This window comes from Mobula hypostoma, chromosome 4 (genome assembly GCF_963921235.1).
Source record: "Mobula hypostoma chromosome 4, sMobHyp1.1, whole genome shotgun sequence".
Lineage (NCBI taxonomy): Eukaryota > Metazoa > Chordata > Chondrichthyes > Myliobatiformes > Myliobatidae > Mobula > Mobula hypostoma.
Genome location: NC_086100.1, coordinates 147,701,464 through 147,717,540, shown reverse-complemented (window position 1 = coordinate 147,717,540; position 16,077 = coordinate 147,701,464). Strand labels below are relative to the sequence as shown.

Genomic DNA, 16,077 nt, shown 5'->3' with positions numbered 1-16,077 from the left:
GTTTTCTGATGAAACTCTTGTCTGTCTGTCTTTTCCTGCAGGGAGGGCCTTATTATGATATACTACACAACGTTCTTGGAGCATACACCTGTTACAGGCCTGATGTAGGATACGTAAGTTACCTCCACATACATCTAACGGCAAGCACCTAATATGCCCCTTTTGATTGCAGCTTAAATCCTATCTCAGTAAGGTTTTATTTGCCTGTTTTAATGTATCATATTGTTACATGGTGTATTTTATTTTTAAATATGAAGCTCACAACTGTACTGTAGATACTGGGTTGCAAATGACATTTTGTAAGTGCAAGATGTTTAATTAAATGAAATGCAATGATGAACATTTATTTTTGAAGTTTACGTCTGAAATGGTAAGCTGAGAAAAATCCATGCTACCTCAAGTAGAAGGATGAAGTTGCTTATCCATAATTGCTAACTAGTTTAATCTGAGGCAGTGCAGGAAATGTTTAAAACAGACAGCGTATGTGCAGAGAGGAAAATAAATGTTTCTGGTTGAGTTTTTCTCTGTAATGTTCTAGTACCTGGAATTATGATATTGGTTGCAGGTGGGGCAAGACTGGCAGCTCAATGTTCTAGGGTTCCATTGTTTTAGACATGACAGAGCAGGAGGAATTAGAGGAGGGTGACATTACTAGTCAAGGACAGACTGGAGAACTTGTCTAGTGAGACATTATGGATGGAACCGAGTCATAAGAAAGGTATGACTATGTTAATGGGACTATATTACAGATCACCTAACAGTCCAAGGGATTTAGTGGAACAAATTTGTGTAGAGATCATAGACTTTTGCAAGAAACGTAAGGTTGTGACAGGTGATTTTAACTTTTCACATATTGACTAGAAATCCCATATTGTAGAAGGACTAGATGAGAGAGTTCGTCAAATGTGTTAGGAAAATTTTCTTAATCAATACATAGCATTCCCAATGAGAGAGTGTGCAATACTTGATCTCCTATTAGGGAATGAGTGAGGGCAGGTGACAGACATTTGTGTTGGAGAACACTTTGTATCTAGTGATCACAATGCCAGCCATTAGTTTCAAAGTAAATATGCAAAAAGATAGGTCTGGGTAACAGGTTGAAGTTCTAAATTGGAGAAAGGCGAATTTTGATGGTATCAGAAAGGATCTGGCAAGCATGGATTGGGATAGGCTGTTTTCTGGCAAAAGTGTACTTGGTAAGCGGGAGGCCTTCAAAGGTGAAATTTTGAGAATACGTAAGTTGTATGTGCCTGTCAGATTAAAAGGTAAAGATAACAGGCAGGGAAGCTTGGCTTTCAAGAGATGAGGCCCTGGTTAAGGAAAAAAAAGAGGTGCATAGCAGATGTAGGCAGGAAGGAACAAATGACGTGCTTATGGAGTATAAGAAATGCAAGAGAACCCTAAGAAAGAAACCAGGAGGGCTGAAAGAAGGCATGAGGTTGCCTTAGCAGACAAGGTGAAGGAGAATCCTATGTGATTCTACAGATGTGTTAAGAGCAAAAGGATTGCAAGGGACAAAATTGATCTGAGAGCTCAGAATGGTAATCCATGCGTAGAGTCGGGGGGCGGGGGGAGAGATCTTAAGGGCATCAGGAGCAGAATTGGGCCATTTGGCCCATCAAGGCTTCTCAGCCATTCAATCATGGCTGACTTATTTACCCTCATAATCCCATTATCCTGCCTTCTTCCTGCAACCCTTGACTCCCTTACTAATCAAGAACCTATCATCCTCCACTTTGCAGTCGTCTATGGCAAAGAATTTTGTAGCTTCACCAACCCCTGGCTGAAGAGATTCCTCCTCATCTCTATTCTAAAGGAATATCCTTCTATTCTGATGCTTTGCCCTTTGGTCCTAGACTATCCCATTATTGGAAACATCCTTTCCATATCCACTCTAGGCCTTTCAATATTTGAAGATTTCATTGAGATCTTTCCTCATTCTTATAAACTCCAGTGAGTACAGACCCAGAACTATCAGACACTCCCCATATATTAACCTTTTCATTCTGGGGTCATTCTCGTAAACACCTGTGGACCCTCTCTAAAGCCACCATATCCTTTTTTAGAAGTGGGCTCAAGACTGCTCTGTGCTCCAAATGTGATCTGATCAATGCCTTCAAAAGCCTCAGCATTACATCCTTGCTCTTGTATTCTACTCTTCTCAAAAGGAATGTGAATATTGCATGTGCCTACAGAGAGGAGAACAGCGGAGAATCATGAGAATATGAGGAGTAGGTAATATTGAAGAGTTGAAAAATTTCCTAATGATTGAAATTCTGAGATGAGAGTTGCTGAAAAATTATGAAAGTCAAGATTACAATTTTAATATTTTGGAGGTGTATCTTCTGTTTGGAACAGCCCAACTCTTATCTGCACACATGCTGTAGCAGTGCACTCTTTACTTATGTAATGAACAGGTACTTTTATTGTGAAAGTGACACTGTGTTACACCATTGTGGAATGCACAGGCAAATAGGTCAATTGTGTTAAATTATTTTAAGTTGCCTTAGCGTTGAGAAATCTAATGTTGACCCAAAGTAAAATTAAAGGTGATCTGCTTCCTGCTAGTGTTGTTGACAAGATTGGAGAAAAACTATCTATATCAATTTTTTGAACAGCCTTAAGATGTTGAATAATTAACAGTAGTATTTCAGTTTAACACACAAAATGCTGGAGGAACTCAGCAGGTCAGGCAGCATCTATGGATGAGAATAAAGACAACATTTTGGGGCAAGACCCTTCATCAGGAGTCAGTAATTCAGTTATCTAAAAATAATAGAATTGGTTTCTTGGCCCTCTTAATTGTTTGTCTTTTTTTTTCTGTCTGAATGTTATTTGTAGTCATGGAGATACAGTATGGAAACAGGTCCTTCAGGCCACCAAGTCCACGTCACTCGTCAGCCAACCACTTACAATAACCCGACGTTAATGCCCTATTTTATATTCTCCCCACATTCCCACTCACCTACTTTTGAGGAAAAAATACAGGTATTAATGAACTTGCCAACCTGCATTTCCTTGGGATATAGGAGGGAAAAGGAGCACCTCGAGGAATCCCAAGACAGTCGCAGGGAGAAGGTGGAAATTTAGTATCAACAGTAACTGAGGTCAGGATTGAACCTGGTGTTTGCTTCTGTGAAGCAACAGCTGTATAAACTGTACCACTATGCCTCTCCTTCACTTGATTAAATTATAGCCACTGATGGATGGTAACTCTAAATTTTATTCCTCAAAAGGTTCAGGGAATGTCTTTCATTGCTGCTGTGCTGATTTTGAACTTGGATACTGCAGATGCCTTCATTGCCTTTGCTAATTTATTGAACAAACCATGTCAAATGGCTTTTTTCCGTGTGGACCACAGCCTTGTGAGTATTTTAGTGTTTTAAACCTACTATTGTAAAAGTTTCTTAGTATGAATCAGTTCTATGAGAAATTGAAAGTTATGCAATTTTTAAATTGTTCAGTTAAAAGACGGGACTATAAGGGTTAAGTTTTATTCCCAGAACAGCTTCCTCCCTACTCGTTATTAATGGAAGAACACGGAGCCAAGAAGCTGATAGGTTTTTATGATGACAAATGTTTGCATTGCAAAGCAGTATTAATGAAATAATGTTTTATATAATTTGATTTTGGGCTGTTTATGCCAGGATAATGGAAAAACTTGGTATGAAATTACAAAACATTTTAACAGCTGGAATTATTGAGTAGTTTGTTTCTTAACTTTTTCTATTAAATCATGGTTTACAGCACAGGGAGGTCCACATTCTATTGAAGAACTGCTGTGTTAAGATGTGTTATGTTTTTCTACAAAGTGGATCAATATGTCAATGTATCTCATTGGGCCATCTCAATAACAGCTTTAAACATTCTTTTTGAATGAGGCGGAGGAGAGTTGGAAAAATATCTTTCTAATTTTGACTGCCTCTAACTTTAGCTCTAATGTTATAACAATAGTTTTTCCAGCCAAACCCCCTATAGTTTAGTATGAACTGAAGATTGAATCAAAAATTCTTTGAATTCACTGGACAAAATTCCTAATATCCAGTTGAGTCTAGAAATTATAATAAAGCTGAAACAATTGGCCTATGCACAGCTTGGAAATGAATTTTAACAGATATAAGTCCTTACCATAAATTTGTGAATTTAATTGTTAATATTGACTTGTTAATTAGTGTTTCATTTCAATTTAAACATGGTTGATTTTTTCCAATTAGACCTTCTGATAGATGACCTGTCAGAGGCCATTAGGCAGTCCATTGGTGGGGTTTTACTTACCCACCTTCAATGCATTGGCTTACTGTTGTGGTGGTGGTGATGCTGATATAACATTATAAGCCCTGTGGCTGCAGGATATTTGCGTGGGTATGTAGACCAGCCTGGGTGAAGTGTGATCCAGCCCAGTAGTTCACAAACCAGGGGCAGATTGCAGGGGTGGGAAAAGGAATGCTGATTATAGCCGACAAAGCTCAAAATTAATTTTAGAATGTGTATAATGCGTGGTCACGTAGTTTTTCTTTCCTGGAACACTGAGTGAAGGAATTTAATTTTTGACAAGATTTCAGAAGATATTTTTAAAAAAGGCATCCGTTAGTCTTGCGAGACCATGGATCTGCGCCTGGAAAGTCTTCACTCTCCAGGGTGCAGACCTGGGCAAGGTTGTATGGAAGACAGGCAGTTCCGCATGCTGCAAGTCTCCCCTCTCCACGACACCAGTGTTGTCGCAGAGGATATTAAAATTTCTATATGGTAATGCAAATGTTTGTACATTTGATCCTGCTACAGATGACACCAATGCTATGTTCACAATGCAGATACTATCCTTTATGTATAGATCAGAAGAATTCTGAAAATTGAAATGATTTAATTAATATAAAACGTTTTCACCTTAAATATAAATATGAATAGTTCCATAATTTTAAAACTAGCCTTTGCGTACAATAGAAAAATTGTTTCCTGTAAGTGGTGGAGATTGCTTTTATGTAAAGAATTTTATTTCAAGTATTTTAAAATGTCTAAGTTAACCGCTAGCAGAGAAAGATTGAGAAACAAGATAATATGAAATTGTATAGTTAAATGTTGCCAAGTGTAATATTCTTTTAAATAGTTCTCATTAATATGATTAAGCATTCATTTTATGAATAACTTAATGCATTCTTTTTACTCCTTCATATAGATATTGAAATATTTTGCAGCGTTTGAGGTGTTCTTTGAAGAAAACCTGCCACGGTTATTCGCACATTTCAAGAAAAACAACCTTACCCCAGATATTTATTTAATTGACTGGTAATAGCTTTTTTTAAAACCATCTGAGAATTTTAATAGGCCACTTTAATTGCAGTTTAAGACTACATAATTCCATTCCTGACTTTTCTTTCACTTTTACATTTTGCTTTTCTTCAGATTGTTATATTTTTGGCTGATTTTTTTTTACTTTATTAATTTGCATATTTTATTCCTGATAGTTTTTCTCAAAATAATGGTGGCTGTTATCATTGATCAGTTTTTTGAAGCTGTAAAGGTATTCCTCACTCTATTTTTCCATTACTGTCAAGACAGAATTTGATGCCCTCCATTGACTCTGCCGCAAAAGCTTCTTCATAATGTACTCTACATTATATTATTTGATTCTCAGTCCCTGGCTTTTTCTTGAATTTTTGCTATGATTCTGCAGAAATTGAATCCCTTGTGACCAGTAAGTGACAGACAGGGGCAGGGATTCCATCAATTTACAAAAAATGCAGCTTAACATGGAGGGTATTTATGTAACCTTGTCATCATAACTAATATATAGTTGAGCTATGACCTTTTCTACACTAGTGTATTGCAAGAGTCATCAATCAACTCTCCTAAACTTCCCAAATGTTGTAACATTGCTTATCTTTAGTACTAAAGTTTCTGTTTTAATCTCTTCTATTCATACACTTGTTAAACATTTTTAAAAAAGGCACTATCAAAGCAAAGAAAAATCACTGGGAAAAATCACTTTGCAAACTTTATACCGCATTGAAGAAGATCATCTAGCAATATTTCACATTATGAAAGTTTTTTGGAGAGATCTTTAGGAAGCATTCAGTGATTTCATGACGTAATCATTACCCAGTTTTAAGAAAAGCATGCACATATATTATCCTTTCAACAATATTAAGCACACTTAATATTGTTGAAAGGTAATAAGTATTATGGTTAAATGTTATAATTTTAGCTATTGTGTTTACAAGTTAGATTGGTAATTGGTTAAGTCTTTCTCAGAATCTGTACTTCCATGGTGGTATGTACCTTCATGTTAAATGAAAATAAAGTGCTAACTTTTTTGAAACTATCGGCTTAAATCTATTGTGCTTCAAGTTCATTATTTTGCACTTAGTGAACTGATTAGTGCCCAAAGGTAAAATTGAATCATTATTTTGAAATTCCTAAATTATTCCTTATTTTCATGTAATGTCAGTATTTCTGATATGGAAACTGTACAGTCAATGCCATTGAAACTTTCTACTTAGGCAGCATAGACAGCTGCATAAACCAGTTAAATCCTAGTCATTTATTTTCCATTGCCATGGGAGTCAGATGTAAAGTTTCTCTACAACCGTGAGTATGGTACCTATTTGGTGAAGGGAATGGGAGTTTTTTTCATTAAGCATTTTGAATTTAAAATGTGGGGATTTTGACCCATATTTAGTCAGATAACTTCATTAAATTGTTTAATAATCACTTAGCTAACATTGCTTACTCATAAGGTTAGAATTATCATGGTTGGCAGTTTAGATTTTCTTTTTTTTTTAGGTTAAGAGAGATTGCTTTTACTTTCACTGTTCTACTTGCATACAAAGTACAGGAAGTTGCTTTAATGCCAACAACCTGTTTAAACTGTGAAGACTCTCCAAACTAAAAGCTAAGTGACTCCTCTTGCCAGTGATTGTGCTGCATCTCCACTGATGGGAGGTGTAATTATGCTGTGATAAACCTGCCCTAGATATTTTCAATGGACATTAGCAAGAAGTATGGAAGAGAGTTGAGAGGAATGTGGATATTGCTAGTGAACTAGTTGCAGTTTTGTACAGATTTTGATAATTTGCATGTGTTTTGTGCATGCCTAGATATTTTAGGAAGTGAAAGTCCAGTCAGGGATAAATTCTGCCTTCACACTTTGAGCACCTTTCACCCTAATCTTAATAATAGTAAATAGATTTCTCTAACCATATCTCTCGTCAAAGGAAAGAAGAAGGCTAATTCCTTCAAGTATTGTGTATCTGTTCCCTTAAAATGTACTAACATTCCACTAATCAAATGAGGAAATGGAAGTTCTACTCTTTATGGGCCTTTGTTCAAGATGTATATTTGGTCATGCGGGAATTTGACAGATTATAGGGAAAGCTGCATCTAGGTTAATTTAATCAAGATTTTGCTGGTAATACATCGGACCAGATTTTGCTGGAATGGGCCAGTTGCCCAGAGTGACCACCCCAAACGAGTGCACGTCTGGTTTGGATGCAGAGGACTGATTTTGTGATCCAGAGCATCAGCTTGACATGAACAGCAGTGCAGGCTGCAGGGACAACTGAAGTCCTAGTCCTAGTCCAAGCCCCCAGAAAATTTGGTGTGCTGTTGTTTTTTTTAACACTACCAAACATTTAATAGCTAACTTTAAATTTAATTAGCTAAAACAAATCAACTATTAAAATTAAAACATTGCACCAGACCAATTTTTTTTCAATGACTTGATCTCTTGCTTTTGCTCTGTACAGCTCTATTATCCCCATTAAAATCAGTGAGGTCTTAGATCCTGCCCAGGTTCTTCACTGTAGTTTTGTTTTTAAAGATCTGCTTATTTTCCCAGCATTGGTGGATGGAGGGAGGATCGCAAAGAGAATCTTGATAGATACTACTCACTTCTGTCATTTAAGTTAGGAGACCAGAAACCCATAAATTAGGATAAATTATCTATACTTGAGTAAGTAATTGATAGCAGTTTGTTCAGAGCCATTGGCATTTGCCATTAAAATCTGAATAGTTGCTCTTCCAATGAGAGGTTTTTTTGAAGAAAGAAACAGGTGTCAGGTGCAATATTTAGTCTTTATTTTGCAGTTACAATTACACATGTAAGTATTTCATAACTGGAATTAATACTGTACATCTTTCTTCAGGATATTCACTCTGTACAGTAAATCCTTCCCTCTGGACCTTGCTTGTCGTGTCTGGGATGTGTTCTGTCGTGATGGGGAGGAATTTCTTTTCCGAACTGCTCTGGGAATCTTAAAGCTTTATGAAGATATTTTGACGCAAATGGATTTTATCCACATGGCACAGTTTCTGACCAAGCTCCCTGAAGAAATGTTGTCAGAGGATCTGTTTGGAGCCATCGCAGCCATTCAGATGCAGAGTAGAAATAAAAAGTGGGCTCAGGTAAGTCCCTATTATCATGAGAGTGATGATGCATTACAATGTATTAATGCAATGTACTTTTCCTCTGAAGGTATTTTAAATTGATTTATTGTAATATACAGTGGGGAAGTGATTTTACAATTCTTTTCTATAGCACTGTTTATGACTCAAATTTAACAGTGCGTTTCTTTAGTGCTTTGTTTCATCTGGTTTAATTTAAACATTAATAGGTATGAAAATTAGCACAAAATACTGCAGATGCTGGTGATCTGAGCTTTTTTTAAAATGCTGTAAATCGAGTCAGGCAGCATCTGCAGAGGGAAAATGGTTAATGTTTCAAATCATTCATCTGTCTTACCTGGGGATAGTTGGGGATAAGATGAAGAGATGTGGAAAGGACATCAAAAGGGAAACAAGTGAAAGCAAACAAAATATAGAGTATAAGACAGGAGCAGAATTAGGTAGTCTGGCCCATCGAGTCTGCTCTGCCATTTCATCATGGCTGTTCCATTTTTCCTCTCAACCCCAATCTCCTGCCTTCTCTCCATATCCCTTCATGCCCTGACCAATCAAGAATCTATCAACCTCTTCCTTAAATATACTTACAGACTTGGCCTGCAAAGCTGCCTGTAGCAACAAATTCCATAGATACACCACTCTGGCTAATGAAACCCCTCCTCATCTCCATTCTTAAAGGACGCCCCTCTGTTCTGAGGCTGGGTGTCCTCTGGTCTTGGACTCTTCCTCCAGAGGAAACATCCTCTTCACATCTACTCTACCAAGGCCTTTCACCATTTGATAGGTTTCTCTTTGAGGGGATTTGAATACAGAAGTAAGGAAGTCTTAAACAAATTTCTATAGATCTGCAGTGGAGAGTATATTGACTGGCTGCATCACAGCCTGGTTTGGAAAAACTAATGCCCTTGAATGAAAAACGCTACAAAATGTAGTGGAGATAGCCCAGTCAATCATGGGTAAAGCACTCCCCAACATTGTGTACATGAAGTGTTGTCACAGGAAAGCAGCATCCATCATTAGGGAGCCCCGTGACCCAGGTCATGCTCTCTTCTCACTGTTGCCATCAGGGAGGAGGTACAGGAGCCTCAGGACTCAAACCACCAGATTCAGGAACCGTTCTTGACCCTCAACCATTAGGCTCTTAAACTAAAAGGGATAACTTCACTCAATTTCACTTGCCGCGTCATTGAATTGTTCCCACAAGCTCTTGACTCATTTTCAAGGTCTCTTTATCTTGTGTTCTCGATTTTGATTGCTTATTTATTATTATTATTATTTCTTTCTTTTTGTATTTGCATAGTTTGTCTTTTACACACTGGTCGAACACCCAAGTTGGTGCAGTCTTTCATTGATTCTATTATGGTTATTGGATTTATTGAGTATGCTTGCAAGAAAATGAATCTCAGGGTTATATGTTGTGACATATGTACATTGTTAATAACTTTGAACTGTGAACTTTGTTACTGTATCAGGCCTTTCTGAGATCACATGGAAAGTTTTGTGAAAAGCTTTGTCTTTTCTAGATGAATATCCATTTCCTGCCGTGAAGAAATTCAGCAAAAAAAAAAATCACAGGGCTTGTTCAATGGATGTCAGGTTCATCATATGAGGAGAGGTTGAGAGGTCTTTTCAAAACATAACTAGATGACTAAATGTATTCAGGGAAGATGTTCTCTGTGGTAGAGTAATCTGGAACCGGCAGCACCTTTTCAGATTAAGGGGTCAGCTGTTTGTTGAGAGGAACTTCCTTCATGCAGAGTGTTGAATGTTTGGCAACCACTTTCCTGGAAGACTGTAGAGACTTGGTCTTTGTGTTCATTCTAAACACGAAATTTTTGACATTAAGGGACTATTGCTGAAAGATGGCACTGAGATAGATGAGTCATGTTGAATGGCATAACACGCTCAGGGGCCAGAGACCTACAGTGGTGCTACGAAGTTTATGAACTCTGTAGAGTTTTCTCTATTTCTGCATAAATATGACCTAAAATGTGAACAGATCTTCACATTAGTCCTTAAACTAAATAAACAGAACCCAATTAGATCACACAAAAAAAAATATACTTGCTCATTTATTTATTGAAAAAATGATCCAATATTATTTGTATTTGTTGGAAAAAGTATGTGAACCTCTTGGGTAATGCCTTCTACAAAAGCTATTTGGAGTCATATGTTCCAGTCAATGAGATGATATTGGAGGCATGGGTTGTAGCTGTGCCCTACTATATTAAAAAAGTACACAAAGTCCATTTACTGACAGAGCCTGCCCTTCTCAAGAAAGATCTGTTTATGTGCTCCATGCTTCGATCAAAACAACGTTCAGGGAACCTTGGAAGACCAATTATAGAGATGCATAAAGCTGGAAAAGGCTACAAAAGCATTTCTAAAGACCTGAGTCTTCATCAGTCCACAGTAAGAGAAATGGTCTGCAAATGGAGGAAACTCAGTACTGTTGCCACTGTCCCTAGAAATGGGCATCCTGCAAAGATCAGACCAAGAGCACAATGTTCAATGCTGAAGGAGGTGAAAAAGAAACCAATGGCAACATAAAAAGACCTACAGAAATCAACGGAACTTGCTAAAGTCTCTGATCACGTGTTCACCATAAGAAAAACACTTTACAAGAATGGTATTCATGAACTGACACAATGGAGGAAACCACTGCTCTCCAAAAAAAATTGATGCACTTCTCAAGTTTGCAAAAGACCACCTGAATGTTCTACGATGCTTCTAGGACAATGTTCTGTGGAAAGATGAGACAAAAGTTGAACTTTTTGGCAGAAATACATATTGCTGTGTTTGGAGGGAAAAGGGTACTGCGCACCAACATCAAAACCTCATCCCAACTGTGAAGCACGATGGAAGGAGCATCATTGTTTGGGGCTGCTTTGCTGCCTCAGGGCCTGGACAGCTTGCAGTCATTGAGGGAACAATGAATTGAAAGTTGTATCAGGACATTTTACAGGAGAATCACCTGAAGGTTAATAGAAGTTGAATATTGCAACAAGACAACGATCCGAAAGACAAGAGTAAATCAACAACAATGGTTTAAAAAGAAGAATTCTTTTGTTTTTGAGTGGCCGAGTCAAAGTATTGACCTTAATTCTATAGAAATGTTGTAGAAGGACCTGAAACAAGCAGTTCATGCAAGGAAGCCCACCAACATCCCAGAGTTGAAGCAGTTTTATAATAAGGAATGGCCTAAAATTCCTGCAAGCCAATATGCAGGATTTATCAACAGTTACTTGAAATGTTTGGCTGAAGGTATTGCTGTGCAAGGGAGTCACACCAATTACTGAAAGCAAAGGTTCACATACTTTTACCAGCAAATACATGTAATATTGGATCATTTTACTCAATAAATAAATGAGCAAGTATAATGCTTTTTGTGTTATTTATTTAATTGGCATTTCTTTATCTAGTTTTAGGACTTGCATGAAGATCTGATCACGTTTGAGGTCATAATTATGCAGAAATAGAGCAAATTCTATAGGGTTCACAAACTTCCTAGTATTTCCCCTCTTTAATCAGCCCATTAAATTAATTAAGGCAACACACACAAAATGCAGCATCCATGGGAAAAAAGTACAGTCAACATTTTGGACTGAGACCTTTCATCAGAACTGGAGGAAAAAAAGATGAGGATTCAGAGAATTCATTAAATGGTTGGAAGGTGGATCACAGGAAAGACTTGTTGGAATTTGGGATTAAAGAATATTGGTGTTGGAAAATGGAATTTTTGCCCTTGAACAGATTTATGTAGATTGCTACTTTTTAAAAGTGGGTTGTATTTGTGGTTTGACTTTGAAGTTAACTAGCTTATCAACATACTTATGGGACTGTAACATATGATAAAATTTTCATTCATTTTGATTGATGTGATAAAATCAAGATCCTGAGAAAGATTTTTTTTTGTGGAAATGAGTCTAATTCCAGTAGCAACATTTAATTGTTTTTTGTATTTCATGGGATATATGTTCTACTGCTCAGTAGTGGTTTTTTTCCCCCTTGCATAATATAGAACTTAACATATTTGGTTACTCCACTTTTGTAATAAATTGGCACGAAATGCCTGTTTTCTCTTAGCAAAATTTTCTCCATTTTTAACAGCAGGCTTCCATATTTCAAATTGCATTATGCCTACCTGTGATGCAACTCTATTATCAAGACTGAATCTTGAGAAATAGTGTTATTTTTGTGTCTAAATAATTTTTTATGCATTTTCAGATTCTCTCAGCATTGCAAAAGGATTCGAGAGAGCTGGATAAAGGAAGTCCTGCTATGAAGCGATGACCTGTGTATTTGAATGTTTGAAGCCATGTTGTAGTAAATTGTGTGTTTGGTTAAAAAAAAATGAAAATAATGACTCAGTTGCAGTGATGGGTTTCTTACTGCGATTTACAACATCGTGTTGTTTGATATGAATGCTGGAGTAAGCCTTAAAAGAATATATTTACATAATTTAAATTGTGGATGCAGCCTTAAGAATTTTGCACAGCCTCATCTCCTATGTATCACAGGCCGTTTGTAAAACCAGTTTTAATCCCAACAGTTGAAAACAAAATATTTATTGTACATCAATATACCATCAGCAACATTCTCAGATATGTCCAATGTGATTTATAAATCTTTCAATTCCAAACAGTGGAATGTTGTCACTAAATGTGGTCGTTTGTCTTTCAGCTTTGACTTCCTTTTGTCATACTAACTTCAATTAAGTGCAGGGAGCATCAAATTTAAACTATAAATCCTGTGTTTCCACCTTGTTTCCAGTTCATTTGATTTACATTTAATAGCTTATTCCATTCAACTTCAGTCCAGTTATTGAATGTTTGTTGCCCTTCCACTGCCTATATTACATCTTATTTTGCATATAATTACAGAATCCCATGCATCCTTGCAGTTGACTTAATTCTGCTGTACTTAAATGGGACAACACAATGGCTGCATCTATTCATCACAAGCTGTTTAGAATCATACCACTATATTTTTTCCATAAGCTGTGTACTTGAAGTAGAGCTGCTGTCATTTTGTTGCTATCCATGCAAATACTGAGGTCACAAAACAATACGATTTTAGCAGCAAAAATAAATTATCTACGGACAACAAAATGTAATACAGTTTCTACTTCATTATAAAATGTTCAGAATAACTCTGGCCTTACTACACTGCAATTAAAAAGGTAACTAAAAGTTGTCATATGTCAATGGGTTAAACACTATTTTTACAGTAAGGAACAATTGATGTGTGCAGACAGAAGATGAAACTGTGTGGTTGTGTACTCAAAAGTGATATATTTCTTGGTATTCTTTAGCTCAGGGCATTTTTCTCTATGAAATTAAATGGCTTCAATGTACCACCAGAAATTTAAAAGACTAAAATATACACTTGCTTTTTAATAGCTGCTTGAATTGTAGGTGGTGATTTCACTTGTATCTTTTGTGACCTTATACTAGCACTTTCATAACAACCTCGTGGAAAAATCAGAATATGGCATAGAAGTTGGGAATTTTGGAGTTTGGTTACAATTAAGGTGACCCATGCTTGTACATTTGTGGCCATTTGTCACATTAAGCTTAACCCCTGGGTAACTTTTCTACCATTGCCGCATCTTAACCATTCAGTCCTGCACCAATTTTTGCATCTCTGTTCTCAGTAGAGGTTATTTGGAGCACTAACAATTTTTGTCTATGTACTTTGTTTCTGTACCTAGCAGTCCACCACCAGCAGACAGAGAGAGCCGATTCAGCATAAGCCATTGTCTCAATGTGCAACTTTGGAGTCGGTTAACAAACACTGAGGTTCTCCAAACAATGAGATATTTGGATAAGATAAAATAATCTTGTGCCGTTCTGAATTCAGCCTGGATTGTTTTGAGCCATTGATACTGGAATTTCTTACTATTGCTGCATGTTGGAGCAAGATACTGAATTGTTGACGTGCAATTTGTTTCACGACGGTTGCTGATTAGCACAGTCCGGTAACAATGTGACTTGATTGAGCTAGCACCAAACATTTAAAATGGATTTTATTTCAAGTTGTTGGGTTAACTTGCTTTTAGGGTTATATGGTTAATTTGTAAAACAGTTCCAGTTGCATTCCCACTTAACCTTAAATTGGGTTTTATGATCAGTTTGTTTTTTTTTTGAGCTATTGAACTTAATTATATTTCTGAAGGAAGAAAAGCTTGAGTTTAATGAGCACAGATGCAATAACTTGCAGGACCAGATGTTTTAACGAGTGAGCTAACTTTTCTTTGGGATAGGGACTGCCCATGCTATCAAAATCTAATTTGTAGACTGTATGATCACTGTGCATGCTTCTAAGTGGATTGATGTACTGTATAATATTCCATTAATCATCATAAGTAGGATAGAATCTGAGTCCCATCTAGGATGAATTATCATTTAAATTTGGGAGTAATGCACATCACTTAATAATTTGAAAGGCAATTTGAATACAGCAAAATATTCCATATTTTACCAATTTAAAATACAACTGAAACAAAATGAAGCATGTAACCTTACAATAGCTGGGAATGCATTTTATTCTGGGACCGTGCAAAATAAACAGTTATGTTAATATCTGTGCATTTGTGTTCTTAAAAAAACTCTGGCCAGTGTTGACCACCTTACAAGATGACTATCTAAATGGATTTTGCAAAAACGAACTATAACTCAGCCCAGTCATTTGCTGTTGACTGCTTTTGGAGATCAAAATATCATATTGAGGCTCTATTAGCAGAGTGATCTATTTGCACTTGTGTATAATATCTGTAACTGGTACTTGTCAACTTTGTCCTCAGTTCTTCTGCGTGTTGTACTCCATCATATAGCGCTTTTTTTGTAGATGTGGTTCATCGTGCAGTGAAGATTTATTTTGGTAGTGTGAAGAATTAAATGCTGCAATAATTGAATATTTGCACAGTTTTGAAAGAATTCATTGTGAAATATCCTCTTCTGGGGTGTAGTAGTTGAAGTGAGGATTCTTTCTTGAATTTGATAAGGTTTGAGGCACTTAGTAACAAACAATGCAATTAATGTGTATATATGTCTCAATTTAGCTATTATTTCATTGTACAGGTTTTAATGTTTAACAGCTATCTGTTTTGACAGATCATTTCGTTGTGACTGAAGTGTGATTTTATTATTTTGTTACTGGATCTTGGCACTGGAAGTTATTTTTCTCACATTTTAAATGTTCTTAATTGTACACCCTGTGGCATATTATTGACACCATTTCAACTCTGTGAAGTGGTGTTTTAAAAAGCACGGCCGCCATTTTAATAATGATACACACCCTATTAATGTTTAGTTTACTTCTATCCTGGGCATAAGTGATTTAAACTGAATAAGGTTACCAGATTATGAAAGAAATTATACTGATGCAGAACATGGATTTTCCTCCAAATGTAAATAAGATGTTTTCCTAAATAAAGATGGATTTAGAGAAGCGTTTTGTCTTGTTTATTAATAGTCCTGATGCCCTTCAGTTGTGATTAAATTCTGGAAACATTTTAAACCAACTATGAGTGATTTCAACACTGAGTGTGTCTTTCTAAATATTAGCGGTTGACATCGAATGTTTTGGTCATGGCTTGAAGGAGAATTTGCCCATTTTGACATTGGAGAAGATGCCATGATATCAGAGTGAAATGCATTCACAGTACATTTTTTCCTC

The 16,077-nt window shown here is 36.5% G+C and overlaps 1 protein-coding gene across 2 annotated transcripts in view; it reads left to right on the top strand.

The window, feature by feature from the left end:
• LOC134345657 (TBC1 domain family member 14-like) overlaps positions 1–14,598 on the top strand; it is a 76,011-nt gene extending 61,413 nt beyond the window's left edge. For both annotated transcript variants that reach the window (XM_063046675.1, XM_063046677.1), the window contains 5 exons: positions 42–113; positions 3,237–3,365; positions 5,174–5,283; positions 8,142–8,400; positions 12,625–14,598. In XM_063046675.1, coding sequence (XP_062902745.1) covers positions 42–113; positions 3,237–3,365; positions 5,174–5,283; positions 8,142–8,400; positions 12,625–12,690 — 636 coding nt within the window. In that variant the 3' untranslated portion in view covers positions 12,691–14,598. The remainder of the gene's footprint in view (positions 1–41; positions 114–3,236; positions 3,366–5,173; positions 5,284–8,141; positions 8,401–12,624) is intronic.
• The last annotated feature ends 1,479 nt before the right edge of the window (positions 14,599–16,077 follow it).